We start from the raw sequence: 17,633 nt of genomic DNA on the forward strand, positions 1-17,633 counted from the left end.
TGAGAGTATGACTTGCACAAGGTCAACCAGTGAATATCTATGGCTGAGCAGGGAGTTGAACCCTGATCTCCCAGAGCTCTAGTGCAGAACAAACCACCACAATATGGTGGCTTTTTGTGAAAAAATTATTTTTGGGTCATACTAAATGGATTGAAAGCTGTCACTAGGCATTCTTGCTGATCACTTCTTTAAATATTTGGGTACCGTGGTTTTCTCATAATTGGCCATAGAACATTTCAGAGAATTTTATGCATATCTGTTAGTATATTAGCTTCTATTTCAAAAGCTATTTATGTGCCCTTGGTTAATGCTGCTTAAGCATAGGATCACAACTGCATTGTGGTCAGTTTTGGCTCTGACATGGTGTTGGTTAGCCACCAGAGTGAGACTATGATTTTCAGGCAAGATTCATAAAATAAATTGGGAAATTATTGTAAATGATTAGCCATGCTGATTTTGCATTTTGGAGCCAAGTCAGTGAATCGTCTTGTTCTTTCCAAAATTTCATTTTAAAATTAATTATTGTTAGGAACCTTAGGCAATAGGATGAAACCCATTCTAGGAAGCAGATCAAGACATGGAAAACTGCCAGGTTGTAAAAGAACAAGGCGGCTTCTGCTTACATTCCTTTATTCTCCTCCTCAGTAGCTGTTCGTGGATATCTAACTTGACTACTGGGCTTCCATTCAAATTTAGTACATTATCTCCCTAGGCTGGGTTTTTCTTTCTATCTGCTTTCATACAGAACACCCAGTTAAGTAAAATAGTCCATTTGGAGTCTATAACTTTTCTCTATCCTCATCCATCATTCCATTCCCCCACCCCCATTTCTTCAGTCTGTGAACTTTCAACCCTCAAATTCATATTTAAATATGTAACTGAATACACAATTTTAGAAGTCTTTAAAAATACACATTTTTAAACTTTGGATTTCTTGTGCCAAGTACAGTACTTGTGTTAAAACTTGTATAAAGTGTGAAAGTCAGTCAATGACTAATGTATGTTCTGTCCCACATGTTATCAGATACAGTGTATCGGATCAATTTGTTTCAGATATACAAGATTAACCATTCAAGCACACCTTGCAGTGCTTTATATGTTATTTTAAAGAAGTGTTTTCCCTTTTACTGTTCTCTGTTCTTACATCACTTTCTGTCTAAGATCAGCTGTCCCCCATGTTTTTCTGTAACTCTAACTTGTAAGAGCTGAAGACAATGAAATAGTATCAACAATTAATGAAGCTATTTTAATACCAGAGTCTCTCTCTCTCTCTCTCTCTCTCTCTCTCTCTCTCTCTCTCTCTCTCCCACACACACACACACACACATCTCAAACAGACAAGCCCAATCTAATGGCAGAACCAGCCCCAAAAGCAGCCAGCTTTGTTCTCTGACTATTAGGATGTCAGCTGTTCTGTTGTGTTTCCTACTAAAACTCTTTAACCACAAACTTCTGGTGAGTCTGTAAAATAATAATCATGCACTGTCTGCTGCTGAAAAAAAAAAAAAAAATTAAAAATGGTTACCACTACTGAAATTAACATTTCTGTCTTGATGTACTATTCTTTTTTTAAGAATTTGCACACTACTGGGCATTTGGGAGGAATAAAGTGCACTAAAACATGCACATATTTTTAAAATGCAAAAAGAAAAAAAAAACCCACCCTGAAAATGTGCATAATGGGAAACTATATAAAAACACACTGGAGTTAAGGGAGGAAGTAACTACCATTAGTTTTTTAAAAAAGTGAATAAATACATACAGTATGGAAAATATATAACAAAGAGCTCAAATTTCAGCACTGAAAAAACAAAGTCCCACAAACCAATGCAACATAATGATGGGAAGAGACTATAAACAGGGTTAGAAGGGAAGCAACAAAATTGAGCTTGAGACATTTTGCACATCCCTAACCCATGGCTGCTCTGTGAACTGCACAGAGCACTTCACTTTCAACTTCAGCTCAGAGTAACAACATAGGAGACCTTTTCTCCTGCTTTCTTTTGCTTTCAACTGATATAATTAATGGCTCATGCAGTCTATGTCCCTGTAAAGTTACCCCCATGCCACCATTCTCTAAAGATGCCAGCCACTGATGTAGGTGAAACAGCAGGAATAAATTATTCTAAAATATGGCCACATAGTCTGAAAAAAAACCACAAAAAACTATGTGTTGGTGTGTGTTTCTGAAATGTAGAATGCTTCCTGGATGACAGAGAAAGGAAGCTGGGACCAAACAAAGTTTTATACAGGGTGTGTTGATGTATGGTGGCAGTGGAAGGGAATTCAATGAATCATTTAGCTTTAGTCCCTGCATTGAACAGGGCATCCAGTGCATGAAGTATTTCCTGACAGATGCCTTCTCCTTTGCTGGGGTATTTCCACAATTCCTGTTCATATTCTAAGCTTTTACTGCTTATGGTTGTAATTTTGATGTACCTGGCCTATTTGTTGTTGGTTTTAGACATTTATTTTAGGCCCATTTTTAGTCACTTCAGATTCTATATAAGGAAAAGGCTAGGATAAAAAATAATTAAATAAACAATTAAATAATTAATCATATAATATAGGTTTTTATAAATGAACTTTGCCTTACATTTTATACATTTTCATTAATTGATTTTTATATGCTGAAACAAAGCAGTGTATCAAGTGAGAAGCTGGAGTGTGTCTAGAGGAGGCCGGTTAAAATGGAGAAAGGTCTGGAAATTATGCCTTAAGAGGTGAGATTTAGGGAGCTGGGAATGTTTAGCTGGAGAAGAGGAAGTTAACAGGTGACATGATAGCCATGTTTAAACATTGAAAGGATGTCATATGGAAGAAGGAGCAAAGAAGGAGTCTTCTTTAGAAGTTTTTAAACAGAGACTGGATTACCATCTATTAGGAATTCTTTGGTTCTATGTTCTTGCATGGCAGGGGGTTGGACTGGATGGCCCTTGTGGTCTCTTTCAACTCTATGATTCTATTATTCTGAGTGAAACATAGGCTAAGTTGGCAGAAAAGGTGGTGAATAAACATTTCATTTGTGTAACGGAGAAAAATTCAGTAGTATTTAACAATAAAATGAAATGTAATTTTCAGCAACCAGCTCAGTTTGCATGAAACAGTAAGTCATGTCATAGTTTGATTTGGCTTGTTGTGGCTGTCTGCATCTGTTGCCTCAAACAACTATTGATTTGTTATGTCAACCAGAATTAAATGACACTGTTTGTTGTAGGCTTATGAATTCTGGTTTGTTTAAGTCATGTCTTATTGTTATGTCTGAATGCAGAGTCAGAGCTTGACTTTGGCTTGTTTTCCCATTTTGTCTAGTCATGGACGCAAATATACATCCATGCCTAATAATACTTTACAATATGAAATGCTTTCTATTTAAAATGCACCTGTGATTATACTGTACAGAGTATAAAGGAAGACTTTTTAATCACATAATCATACAACAGAAAGGAATAGATCAGAAATTAGGAATAAAAACTGGTGTTTGTTTCATAATCTGTAGGATAACAGAGTTTGGTTACAATAAACTCTGCTTAGTATCATATGGCCATAAAGTTTCAATTCTTGGTTATTGGTGTAATTATTTGTTATTTATCTTCCTAAAGAACACAGGGTAACATTAACAATTTTCTTCCCTTTGCAAGAAAAGTCTTTGGAAAAAAGTCTTTGAAGATGGCACAGTTTTCAAAGACTATTTGCAGTTTGGGACTCATCTTGTGCAAAATTTGCTCAAGGCTTTTTATGCATTTACTGTGCGGAAATGTTACTTTCACTGCAGAAAATGCTGATTCCTGTACACAAAATAGTGTAACTGAGGACTTGCTCTATGCAAAATCTGCATGTAATTGTTTTATTGTAAAGATAGCATTTTCTACATGAAATATTGTTTCCTATACAGAAAACATGCCACATGTATTTTGGAAAGATAAGTCCCAAACCCTGAATTGCCTTACTAGTTCAGGATTCTTCACTTGGGAAACATCATTTTGATCATTTTTGAATATTTTAAAATATATTTTTTTCCATCCTTAATCTTGGTGTTTGGCCAATCCTACCTTTAAGCTTTACAGAATTTGGAAACTGGTCTAGTGTGTTGCACACTATTATCTTACTACTAAAGCAATATAGAGGTTCATGTACAAATGTATTGCCTCATATAAAGCACAACTTTTCTATAACTTTATTTGAGAACAATGGCTACTCTCTGCGGTATTGTCCAACATAGCAGTGAAATTTTTATGTAGAAGTCAATAAGATTTCTCCATTTGGTACTCATACCATTCAGTAGTGTTGCCTCTCCAGACAGTTTTTTTGACAGGTTGTTTCCCATTTTATTTCATTCCTGGTTTATGAAGGTATCGCCAATCCCTATTCTGTTACAATTCACAGTTGTCACTGGTTACTAAAACCAGGTTCTTTTGTATTGTCACCATGAGGTGTTGAAGCACCTTCAACTACACTCCCTTCCAACCTTTTACTCTTTTATATATGCTGCAGTTTAAAACAAACACACAGTTCAGAGTTTGTTGACATTTATTGCTGTCCCCTGTAACAAACTTATTTTTATATATGCATTTCATTTTTAACTACTAATCATGGATAACATGCCTATGGCATCTTTAGCTCTGTAAACATACCAAGGAGGCCAGATATTTATTTTGTATCTAGTGACACATTCAGAAGAAATGTGGTTTGACCTGATGTTACTGCTACTGGGTCCTTTTCCTGTATTATAAATCTGCATTCTTAAACTTACCCTTAAGAAAAATACATTTTAAAATTCTGATGTAAACCTTTACCCTTTCAGGATAATGGTTACTCTAACATCTTGACTGTTAGAACACAACCTATTATTGTTCATAGTATTTGGAATGAGCTTTGTAGAATCCATGTGAATATGTCATGCATGTACATGTTACAACTGTAAGCAAAATTCTCATTCCCTTGAGATTCTATAAAGTTCAAACCTTCTAGAAGCCTTGCAAACTTGAAAAATTTAATAATATCTACAGACTCTGGAGTGGGATTCTACCTATCTAGTCAGATTTTGTACTTGCTTCTTGGCTCAAATGGATGCATGAAACCCATTTAAAACGGCATATTTTGATAATTTTATAAAGATGGTGGGTTGGTTGGAGAGAGAGAAAAAAGGTTCAGAACATGTATTTAAAGATCTTTCTCCCAAATATTTAAAATGTATGTGGAATGGGATGTACAGAGTATTACGAAACAAGATTGAGTTTCTCTGAAGATGCCAGCCACAGACACTGGCAAAATGTCAGGAATAAACTCTTCTAGAACATGACCACATAGTCCGAAAAACCCACAAAAAACTAAAACTTTAGTTAATTTCTGTGAGAGAATAAATTCAGTAGTGATATGGACTGGAAATAGTTTAATCCATCCCTAAATCAGCAATAAATATGATCTTACTTACACCAGTGTCTTCCAAAGATACAGAATCTTTCCATCTTCCATTAAATGTATTGTCTTTTTAAGAGAATGAAATGTTCTGTTGTTTGTCAGGCCTTATATACAGTTTGGAAGTACTGTAAATGGTTGCTGTTGGAATTTTTTGCTATGTATAAATTTTTAAAGCTACGGTCTAGAGTGCAATTATCTGTCTGCTCTGGCCCTTAGTGATCTATCCTATACAGTGGTACCCCGGGATACGAATTACCCAGGTTACGAATTTTTCGGGTTACGAAAAAATCCCATAGGGATTTATTGTTTCGGCTTACGAAGGTTTTTTCGGGTTACGAAAAAACCTCGGCGCTATTTTCCGCCACCGGAGGGCAGCAGAGAGCTATTTTTCCATTAGCGCCTATGGCAATTCAGGTTACGAAGGTTTTTCGGGTTACGAAATTAGCCGCGGAACGAATTAATTTCGTAACCCGAGGTACCACTGTATAGCTGTTACAAAGGTAAACAGAAAGCAAACTTTAAAAAAGCTATTCATACACAGGCTAAATGCTGTAAGACATAAATTATGTTAGCTTTAGGCATGTAAAAATGTTTTCAAATGCAGAAACTATGGTGGAGGGGAACCCTAACCTCTGACATGTGAGCAGGAATTGAAATATTTGCAAAAAACAAGAAATATATACAGTGATTTTTTTCCCCCATCTCAGATATGGAATTACTTTCCTGCTTTATTCATGACTTACTTAGCATAAAAATGTACTATTTGGGATATTTGTGAAATTTCAAAATAAACAAAAACCTTAATTTTGTACAAGCAGTGTTGTGAATATACTTAATACTAATGAGGATTATTTGTACAGAAATAGACACAACCTGGATACAGATTCAGAGACATAACTGTGTTAGGGCCAGTACAGAGGGACGCTTTGCACCAACCTAGAGCCAAAAGTAGGGTTAGGTAGGGCTGGACATCCACACACATGTGGCATGCCATAATGATGCACAGGCGTCAGAGAGCCCAAATGCTTTTGGCAGCTTCTCTTTGCTCCTGAGAGGGAGCAGATCATTGTTGCGATGTCTGGTTGCCAATCTGGGGCAAAAATGCAGGCCACCCATCTGTCGAGCCCCACACTCTGGAATACCAGTATGCAAATGGATCTTGTAGCACCTTTCACACTAACCATGCAAAAGAATTTGCAGAATAAGTTTTTGTAGGCTTGGTCTGTTTCCTCAGATGCCAGGAATGAAATGAAAGCCAGGAAAGACTTTCCTAATTAGACTATACCTGTGGACATGCAAAACATGTGGGTATAGAATCATAGAATCATAGAATCATAGAGTTGGAAGAGACCACTAGGGCCATCCAGTCCAACCCCCTGCCATGCAGGAAATCCAAATCAAAGCATCCCTGACAGATGGCCATCCAGCCTCTGTTTAAAGACCTCCAAGGAAGGAGACTCTATCACCCTCCGAGGGAGTGCATTCCACTGTCGAACAGCCCTAACTGTCAGGAAGTTCCTCCTAATGTTCAGGTGGAATCTCTTTTCCTGCAGCTTGCATCCATTGTTCCGGGTCCTGTTCTCTGGAGCAGCAGAAAACAAGCTTGCTCCCTCTTCAATATGACATCCCTTCAAATATTTAAACAGGGCGATCATATCACCTCTTAACCTTCTTTTCTCCAGGCTAAACATCCCCAGCTCCCTAAGTCGTTCCTCATAGGGCATGGTTTCCAGACCTTTCACCATTTTTGTCGCCCTCCTTTGGACACGCTCCAGTTTCTCAATGTCCTTTCTGAATTGTGGCGCCCAGAACTGGACACAATATTCTAGGTGGGGCCTGACCAGAGCAGAATACAGTGGCACTATTACTTCTCTTGATCTAGACACTATACTTCTATTGATGCAGCCTAAAATAGCATTGGCCTTTTTAGCTGCCGCATCACACTGTTCACTCATGTTCAACTTGTGGTCTACTTGGGTATGGTTTTGAGGTGACTTGTTCAGCTTTGACTATGATTGTTGAGGCACAAAGACTGGATGGAAGATTTTGCCTATGGCCAGGGTGGGTGGATGTCATATGAAATGGTCTTGGAATGTGGTGTGGGTAGGCTGGGAACAAAAAATGAGATTCGTTAAACTGGTTAAGAGTTATAATACGTATAGTGTGCCAGGAAACCCTTGTCTTTGTTAAACCCACTGATGATGGATTGGAGTTTGTGAATATATTGTAGTTCAGTTGTTATTCTTCCCTGGATACAAAGTTTAACTAAGGGCCGAAACAGACAACCCTGAAAGGGTCAACTTCAACAGTGGGTTGGGGCTGTGGCAACTGCATGCTGCTTTTTGCTGGCATAAAAAGAAGTGGCAGTTTGGCAATCCTGTTTGAGCTGGCAAAAAGCCAGCTTTTTCGGTGCCATGCCAGCTTTGCTGTGCTCCTGTGGCATGCGACATGTAAATGCCATGCTAGAGCACTGCAAAGCCTCCCCCATGTGTAGTTGACACAATGCTGGCTTCAGGCCGGCATCGAAGTGTGTGCTGTCTAAACACAGCACTCTGATGCCGCCCCAAAGTCAGCGCAAAGGTACAGTCTGTTTCACCTCTGACTCAATACTGACAATGTTCATTCATTCATTCATGTTACTGCCTTCTTCCCAGGATGGGACCCATATTGTACTGTTCAGCAGTGTATTGTCATACGCAATGGAATCCTCAACCATCACTACCATTTTTTTTCTGATGAAGGTGACAGCACCCACTAGGTACAGAAATTGCATTCGTGTGCTGTATATCTCCAATGTAAGCACAGGAATTATCCTCATCTAATTTTGGAGATTGTTTTATGTGCAGATTTTCATGCTGCTCAATTATTGGCATCTTCAGAGTTTGAAACTGAAACTCTTAAAGCAAAAGCAAAGATATTTTATTAGAATGTTTTTCCCTATGATGCTCAAAACTTTAAAAAATCATCTTTAAAAGCTTAAAATTAATTTTGGAGAGGAACATGATGCAATATTGTCTTCTGCAAAAGTCCCCCTTCCCACACTGTGTTGTCAGCTCTGAATTAATTTTTCATGCTTGAAAAGGTATGATCATAACACATCCTTCCTTATTCCCAAAGGTTTCATGTCTTATGAGGCTTTTGCTACAAATAATATGCAGCAACCAGTAGAAGTTTGGGGAAAAAATGAGGTTTTGAGGGAACAAGGTGGTATTAATTTTGAAGTATAAATGGAATGGCATGGGATGATTGCACCCTAGGTAGCAAAGAATAAAAAGAAATCTGTGACTATGTGCAGAATATGTAGGAGGAGAATTGCAAATTTATATTGAAGTATGTTTGAGGTCCCATTGTTTGTATGTAGAGGTGCCTAAGCTGAGTGGGTAGTAAAAGCAAAGTTTCAGTAGCCTTTTACATTTCTAAACTTCTGCGTCTGTGTCAGGATGACATGCCATAGTTTAATAACTGTGTAGAGTTGGAAGTAGGGTAGAGAGGATTAGATTGACTTTCATTATAGGTTTTGCAGCCCTTCACAGACACTTTGGCTGGAAATTATGAGGTACCATGTCACCATTTGACTGAGGTACATTGATTGAAGTCCAAATATAAGCATGGAGAATCTGAACAGAAATGTTGCAATGTGAAATGTTCCTATCCAGAAGGCCAGCCAGCCATGTCCTCTCCCAGGACACTGTATTACATTTCCCTTGCTCAGTCCTCATTGAACTGTCTGTGCACTTTTGCAAAACATGCCTCCTATATGTGGATTGTAGTGTTCTGGCTATCATCCACAGTTCATGAATGGTTCATTGTTAGCATAAGGCAGTGGTTTTGACCCTTTGGTCCTCTAGATTTTTGAGACTCTATCTCCCAGAATTCCTGAACAATGAGCATACTGACTGGGACTTCTGGGAATTGCAGTCCAAGACATCTGGAGGCCCAAAGGTTGAGAACCACTGGTATAAGGAATCACAACAGAGTGACATATGAACACAAGTGTTTTCAGTTGCCTTGTACTTGCATGAAAGAGCAGCTGTGATTTTTATGGAGCAACTGTGTTTACTGTAAAATAGTATCCCCCCACCTGGATACATGGAAAGTGTGAAGACCAAGTATGTGTCCTTAAACACTCATGTGCATACATGGGAGGTGGGTGCTACTGCTTAGCCCTGTCTCTTAAGCATGCATGTATACACATGTATACACATAAGCGCACAAAGTCAAGGCACATCTGTTCACAACTGTCTGAATATTGAATATATCATGCTTGATATTCAGGAAACACAAGTGCAGCCTTTAAAAATCATGAACAAGACAAAAACAGACAAATGAACTGAACAAATATACTGGTATATTTTTGTTAAACTCAACACTACTGTATATTTGGTAGATGCAGCATATTTGGTAAGCACAGTTGCTGAGTAAGCACAGAGTGCCTTTGCATCAGCCAATTTTAACATCATTTACCCCTTTGTGATTCTATATTCCATTTTAATTAGCAAAGTGTCTGTCTGGTTGAGGGAGTAGGTGACTAAGTTGTGAAAGTTCAGACTGCTTAAGCTGTAGAGCAAATGAATGAGGCTTACAGTAGAAACCTGTGTATTTTTAGTCATATATAAATCCCACTGAATTCCATACTTCAGTGAAAGTATGCACAGGATTAAAAGACTGGTTGACCGTATAGCTTTTCTCTATGCTTGATGTGTGTTTTATGCATTTATTTATTTTTACAGAGGAAATGCATTTTCTCCTGGAGTGATTGACATCTCTCACCTGCAGCTTGCTTGTTACTTTGGACAGTTCCTCATTAAAACTTTGCAAGCTACCACAACTGACAAAGCTGCCTTGCTTCTCTCTAGAATTACTTCTTAAATAATAACAAAAAGATAAAGAAGTGGATGTATAGTCTGTTAAGGTCAAAACTAAGTTGAACTTGAGTCACCTAGGCTCTCCCTAGAGAGCTTTTACTGACCAGTCAGTGAATAAAGAGACCAGACACAGAAAATGGGTTTCAAAAGGGCCACTTTATTAAGTTACACTGGCGTGTTACAGACCACCCAAAACGGGCGGTCTCGCGCTGCTGCCGGTTGCTGCGTCCGGGAACTGCAGCAGCCAAACCGTGCGGTTCCCGGGTACAGCAACAAAGAAGCGCCAAAATAGCGCTTCTTCCTGTGCCCCAGAAGAGGCACCACAAGGTGCGAGGCGCACCCTCGCGGCGCCACTTCCAGTGCACGACATCCAGATGCTGCGCGCCCACGATGTCAAAATGGCAGCGCCCATCTGTATGCGGCGCCGCCATTTTGACGTAGTCGTTACGCACGAGGGGCAAGGCGCCCCATAGGGCCCGGCCGGAATGCGCCTTATTTAATATTTCTGCAGTAGTCCTTGGGCTGCCCAAAGAGAAACCTCTTTTCTGCAAAGGTAGCCTGATGTTCATCAAGCAAAGCTTCAATTACTGCAACTAAAGGGGGAGTAGCCTGGTGTAGGAACAACTGCAGCAGGTGGTCCTTTCCATAGGCCTCCTCTGCAGCTTCCCTAGGGCAATGACATCTAGGTTTCAAGCATACCCACACATTGGGTTAATCCTTGGCTGGCCCGGATCAGGAAAGCCAACCCGAAATGCCCTCTTCCAAGCCCCAAGACTTAAAGAGAGGGTTTATCCTTTAGGCCAGCCTCAAAGGAAGCCCCTTTCACCATCTCCACAGTCCCTAGACCAAAAGAGGCAGTTCCCGTGACCTCCCTTCCACCAAACTGGTGACCTAGGTGCTCACCATACTCCAAATCTCCACCCATTATCTGCCAAATGGCAATCTATTTAGACACCACACCAAGCCAATTGCCCAAGTTCGACTGAAAAACAGCATGGGACAGGCGAAAGACCAGTGGAAAGGGGGAAAAGTTCCTACTCGGCCTCGAAACAACCAAGAAATTGCATACTGCGACAGTTATGGGAAGGTGGGTCAAACACAGGATCAAAAGAGGCGGAGCCAGGGGCGGCAACATGTCCAAACAGCTTGGCTCTGCCTCTTATCTTTGCTAACAACGTCTCAGGGATGCTGTTTACTTTTAAATCCTGGTCTTATGTCACTGGAGGCCAGCAAACCATGCCTCCCTCCCCCATGGCTCTGCAAAACTTATGTCTTCCTTGCTATCTTTCGACAGGCAAGTAAAGGCTTTTTGTTTTGTTTTGTTTTGAAGGATTTGAAAATTGATTGCTCAAGGAGAATGGGCCTTGCATAATGTGTTGCATTTTGCCTTTGTTTTCTTTTTAATGGTTATGTCTTTAACTTCTTTCAATTGTATTGATACATCAGTGACTTTTTAACTTTTGTATGGAGTGAAATTTAGCTATTTTTTTTTAAAAAAATGTTGTAATCAACCTTGAGTGGTAAAAATGTGAGACATAAATAAATACAGTGTGTCCATGTCATATGGGGGCGTGATATACGTGGCTTTCAGCATACACTGAAAGCTGTGCTGTAAGAAGTGGTGCTGCACACCGGAAAGAGTAATGGGCTGCATGTCCATGGTGCATGCCACCGTGTGCATGAACCCCATTAGTTTTAATGGGGCTTGAGCATACGTGGAATTTCTCTTACATGGGAGGGGATCTGTGTAAGGGAAGGGACCACTGTGTTATAACTACTACTGCTATTACTACTAATATTATTACTGCCTAAATACCTTAGAAGTACCAGATCCATCCGATCTTGGAAGCTGATCAGGGTCAGTCCTGGCTAGTACTTGGGTGGGAAGCCAACAATGAATACTAGGTGCTGTAGACTGTATTTCAGAGGAAGGAACTGGCAGAACACCTCTGAGGGTTTTGTTTGTTTGTTTTGTTTTTGGCCTAAGAAAACCCTGTGAAATTCAAGGGGTTACCATAACTTGAAGAAACATACACCCTACTAATACTATATACAAGTTACTTTTGCCTTTAAGATGGTCTTAGGATGCTGAAGGCACCATCCCCCAACCCACATAGTTCAAGTATATGAAATTGGTATTATGATCAATGCCACAGAGATTTAGTTCTACATTGTAATATTTTTTCTGCTTTAATTTCAGGTCACCTGTGAAAGAGATGGGGTCCACTGAGCAAGAAATTGTAGTATGGGTTTGTCAAGAAGAGAAAATTGTAAGTGGGCTGACCAAGCGCACAACTTGCCTGCAAGTAATTGAAGCTTTGCTTGAAGAACATCAGGCTACCTTTGCAGAAAAGAGGTTTCTCTTTGGGCAGCCCAAGGACTACTGTATTGTCGAAAAATGGAGAGGCTCCGAGCGGGTCCTTCCACCTCTCACCAAAATGCTGAGACTTTGGAAAGCCTGGGGAGAGGAGCAGCCTAATTTGCAATTTGTCTTGGTCAAGGCAGATGCTTTCTCTCAGTTCCCATTGTGGAGGACAGCTGAAGCTAAGGTAGTACCAAACCTAGAAAGACAATGGGACCTCAGCCCAGCCAATTACATGAAGATGTTGCCTGTGGATAAACAAAAGAGAATTGTTAGGAAAACCTTCCGAAAGCTGGCAAAACTGAAACAGGAAGGAGTCCTGCAAGAGAGGGACAACATAGAAACCCTGATTCATTTGATTCTCTCTCAAGATCACACCATTCACCAACAAATCAACCGGATGAAGGAACTCGATTCAGAAATTGAGCAGTGTGAAGCCAAATGTCAACAAGATCGGCTTGAAAGTGATGGAGAAAATTATGTTCAGGAATCTTACCTAATGGCCACTCCTAGTGATGTAGAAGGTCAGATGGTCATGTCTTGCACCCAGCAGCAGATGCAGGAAAGCCCATGCAAGAATGAGGGCATTTTACAAGTGGAGGAAGGACTAAAACACCACACGCTCTTGATTGAAAAGCTCTCTGCTGAAATTGAAAAAGAGGTTAAGGGGTTTGAAAAAAATGGAAACACGTGGACAGAGGAAGTGTCCAGTAATGAAATGGAGAATCCTAATGTCGAAAGTGTGAAAAATGAACTGGAGAAAAGTATGAAAGATGCATTAAGGATCCATTCTCAAATGAATTACATCCAGCAGGAGCTTAAATACAGGGACTTGATGCTTCAGAAGAAGGAAAGAGAGTATGAACAGCTTGTGGAAGAGCTTAATGCTTTTCATGTTAAAGACAAAACTGAATCCAGATACCCACCCAATGAGGAACAAACAAAGAACAATGAAATGGTCACCAAGAGTTTTACAGGAACAGATCTTCTTCAAAAAGTGACTAATTTAGACATAAATGATACAGACTCTGATACTGGGATTAGCTCTACTCATAGTCAGGATTCAGAAACAGCAATAGGAGATACCTTGCTGCTGTCCACGTAGATGAAGATTGTTTCTTTTCCTGAAAACACATTCTCTGGAGAGAGATGGTGACAATAATGTAGATAATGTGGTATCTTTGTTTGGGCCATGTTGTAATGGGGTAAGAGTTTCCAGAGTTTTAAAAAAAAATCGTGTACAGGTTGAGTATCCCTTATCTGAAATGCTTGTGCCCAGAAACACTCTGTGTTTAATTTTTTTTATTCTTCCCCACCCTTTTGGGGATTTTGGAATACCTACATTTCAATATACACAATGAGACATAATGAGACTGGAGAGAGACTGAGGATCTGGGAAATGGTAGGAGGTGTGAATTCCTCCCATTTCACAGATTTTTGTCTTTTTCCAGCCACATGTTTCTCCAGCCTTGCAAATATAGTACAGGTAACATACTAAGCTACTTATGTTGTAGTTCAAAAAGTTTGAGATTTTGGAGTACTTTGGATTTCAGAATTCTGGATAAGCAATACTCAACTCAGCTATGCTGACTAAGTCCAGTGCAAGCTGACATTCAGCAATATCTGGAGGGCCACAGTATGCTCATTCCTGATGTAGATGTAGAGCAACTGAAATGCATTTAAGAAAAGGCAAATCAGACCATAGTGGGAATTACCCGTGGACTTGAAATTTAAATTATCCTATATAAAAGTCCTCCGACAAAGTATCAATTATTTTTACCTGTTCTCCCAGCAGTTATTCTTTCTCCTTCTTTTACATAATATGCAGTGCATCTTAATAGCTAAAGGACATGATGAGTGTTCTCCCTTAATAATCTGAAAGATTAGTGTAGATATTTTGTTACGCATATTATAACCACCATATTAGTGTAAAACGGAGCAATCAGTCAGGACGAGGGCTAGCAATGGGAGTAGGATGGAGTACTTCTGTTGTTGTTTTTAAATAAATCAGTGACTCCATATATAACAAGATACAAGGAAAAATTGAGGAGTTGCCCAGCTTTTGAAAAGTGCTATCTCTTTCTCAGCACTCTTTGCCAGAACATTAATAGAATTGTTTGCCTCTGGAAAACTGGGTTTCATCTCTCTGTAAATACAATTCACATTTTGTGGAAGAGTCACATTTCTTCAGCATTTAAGTGGAAGAAAAATTGGTCTGTATGTGATGAATAAATTTTATAGTGCCATAGGAATAAACTGATACCTTTTGTTTGTTGTCACTCTTATATAAAGGTTCTGTGTGTATACAATAGCTAAGCAAGAAAGGTTCAGTGAACTCCTGAACATTTTTTTTTTCTGATCAGGCCTGTTAAATTAGAAGATCCATCCCTTCAGGCCTCAGTCATGCTTGCCATGTTGACAATGGCCCTGTTGGGACAAAAATATGAGAAGCTGCTTTTAGACAACAAATAAAAGGCAGAACCCTGTATTTAAGCAACCTAAACAGAAGTGTTATTTTTGCTTTTGGAATTTCTTCTTCTTTACCTTATGATTTGGTGCCCCCCTCCCTTCCTGTATTAAACTGGCTGCCATGATTTCATGAAGAGAAGACTCTTTAAATATGACATGGAAATACATTTTTCTGAATTTTTAAGCTACTTTTTGATGTTATATAGAGATTTTTCCATACAGGTTTCTCTATTGACTGCCACATTTTTTTAATGCGGCTTTATCATTTAACATTATATTGAATGCTTTCATAATTATTGAGCTCTCTAACCTACTGGTTCCTAGTGGAAACCCAGATGAATAGGAGAATAGCTATTGTAGATGTGAAATAATTTATTAATACTTCTGAACATATTTTTATATTTTGTGTGATAATGTGGTGTAATTTTCAAGCCTCTTGTGTTATAAAAAATAGGCTAATGTCTATCATTAGTTAGCTGTTCAAAGTATTCCCATGATTCACATATTATTTTTAAAGATCATTTTCAGGTGTTTAATACTGTACAAACTACAAATTGGTAGTGCCTCTTAAGTGCCATTACATTGTGAATGAGAAGTAAATTAGAGAATTAATTTTGAGGGCTTCTTTGACTGAATAGATTCCAGGTACACATTGGGCCTGATTTCTCCTCCTCTCCTCCTCTGCATTTTTTAGGATTTGGGGGTTAACATTGTCTTAATCACAGTGATGCAGAATGGAAGCCATGGGGCATTTCTTCAGTCCATTCCCTACTGAAACAAATCGGACTGAATTAAAAGTGTTCTTCCACAGTTCCCATTCATTTTAATAAGACAGTAAGTTCTACTGAATTTAAAACCCTTCTTGGCTGTTCAGACTTAGCATGTAACTTGAGCATGCTGAATTGAATGATCTTTAGTAGTAACTAACACATGGTATTATTCTCTTTACATAATAGACATTATGTGAAAGTAAATTCTGCTGAAATCTGACCTCCACACTATCTTGCTTGCCAATAGGTCAAGCATATGTCATATGATCATATGCACATGGAAGTCACAGTGTTTTGAGTCAAGGAAATAACTTTCAGGAATGAGATGTAGGAATGATCTGAGAGTTTATTTATTCTAACATCTGGTGTTCAGAGAGTAAAGAAATATCTTCAGCTATTAAGATATGGCAGTTTGCTGAAATAAGTAGATACCTAAGGCTAGTGGTTAAGATCCATTGACATCTCAAACCTAGCTGTGACTAACTGGCCTTTTTATTTCAATAGTAATTAAATACAAATAACATAAATTAGTTTGGGGGGGGCAAAGGCTGAAACTGGTTCATTAATAATAATTTTAGTTGTCTGTAACATGTACACAACCATTTGTTAAGCTTTATCATTATGTATCCCAATTCTAAGAAACATGTTTAAGTTATACTATTTATGATCATTGACGGATCATCCAGCAGCTCTTATTATTTGACTACTGCCTTAGAACTGATTTTACTTTTAAGTTGCATAGAAATGTACATGAGCGATAACTCACATTGTGCTGTACACAATTTTCAGAATAAAGTGGATTTACAAAATTAAGATCCTTGTTTGATTACCTTATGATATTAAGTGGACATACCACAAAATAATGCTGGGTCACATACTCCTGTCCAGGGTACCATTCCATCCTCCTCTCCCTGAGACAAACAGAGAGTTTATGGATAGTGGGCAAGTTTTTTTTTCCACTTTTGACCAAGATCTTTCTTCAATAACTTATAACTTTGTGTCAAAAGTGGGAAATGAATCTAGACCTTGTTGCTCTACACTATACATTTTCTCTGTTCTCAGTGAATGCAGATGTACTGCAGAAATTGCTTGCAGGTTATCATCTGTATGTCAGTAGACAGTAGTGATGGTAGGAAATCTAAGTGATTTAGGGTGCATCTACACTGTAGAAATATGTATTTTGATACAACATAAAGTGCTGTAGCTCCATCTTATGGAACCTTGCGATTTGTAGTTTTATAAGAACTTTAGCATTCTCTGCCAAAGAGTGCTGCTACCTCACAAAATTATAGATTCCAGGATTCTGTAGGATAGCGCCATGGCAATTAAAGTGGTTTCAAACTGCATTATTTCTACAGTGCAAATGCAGCCCTAGAGGACATTCTGTAAAACGCACATAACACAACCCCTATTGCAACATCCCTAATCCTTAGAAGGATCCATCAGTCTTCACTGTCTGTAATACAGATCTTATGTAATAAACATCATCAACTGGATACTTAAAACAGCACTTTTTCAATACAAATGGGGTACTGATGGCTGAAGACATTTAAGATTAACTGCTGTTATGAATATGACAACTGCATAAATTTAAGGAGGTTCAGTATATTCTGAGTTATTGATAGATGTGCAGACAGACAGACAGATTTTACTGATGAATGCTTTAAAAATGCTTTTGTTTGCTCTCAAAATAAGAATAGCCAAAAATTAAACATGTCCATATGCCTTTTAATATTTGACTTTTTG

At 38.7% G+C, this 17,633-nt stretch overlaps 1 protein-coding gene across 1 annotated transcript in view; it reads left to right on the plus strand.

Annotated features, from left to right (window-relative positions):
* The window catches only part of RASSF9 (Ras association domain family member 9), a 47,140-nt gene extending 30,440 nt beyond the window's left edge, over window positions 1-16,700 (plus strand). Inside the window, exon 2 of the mRNA XM_042470056.1 lies at window positions 12,487-16,700. Within this exon, the coding sequence (XP_042325990.1) occupies window positions 12,487-13,753 (1,267 nt within the window). The 3' untranslated portion in view covers window positions 13,754-16,700. The remainder of the gene's footprint in view (window positions 1-12,486) is intronic.
* The last annotated feature ends 933 nt before the right edge of the window (window positions 16,701-17,633 follow it).

The sequence above is a fragment of the Sceloporus undulatus genome, chromosome 5 (genome assembly GCF_019175285.1).
Source record: "Sceloporus undulatus isolate JIND9_A2432 ecotype Alabama chromosome 5, SceUnd_v1.1, whole genome shotgun sequence".
Classification (NCBI taxonomy): Eukaryota; Metazoa; Chordata; class Lepidosauria; order Squamata; family Phrynosomatidae; genus Sceloporus; species Sceloporus undulatus.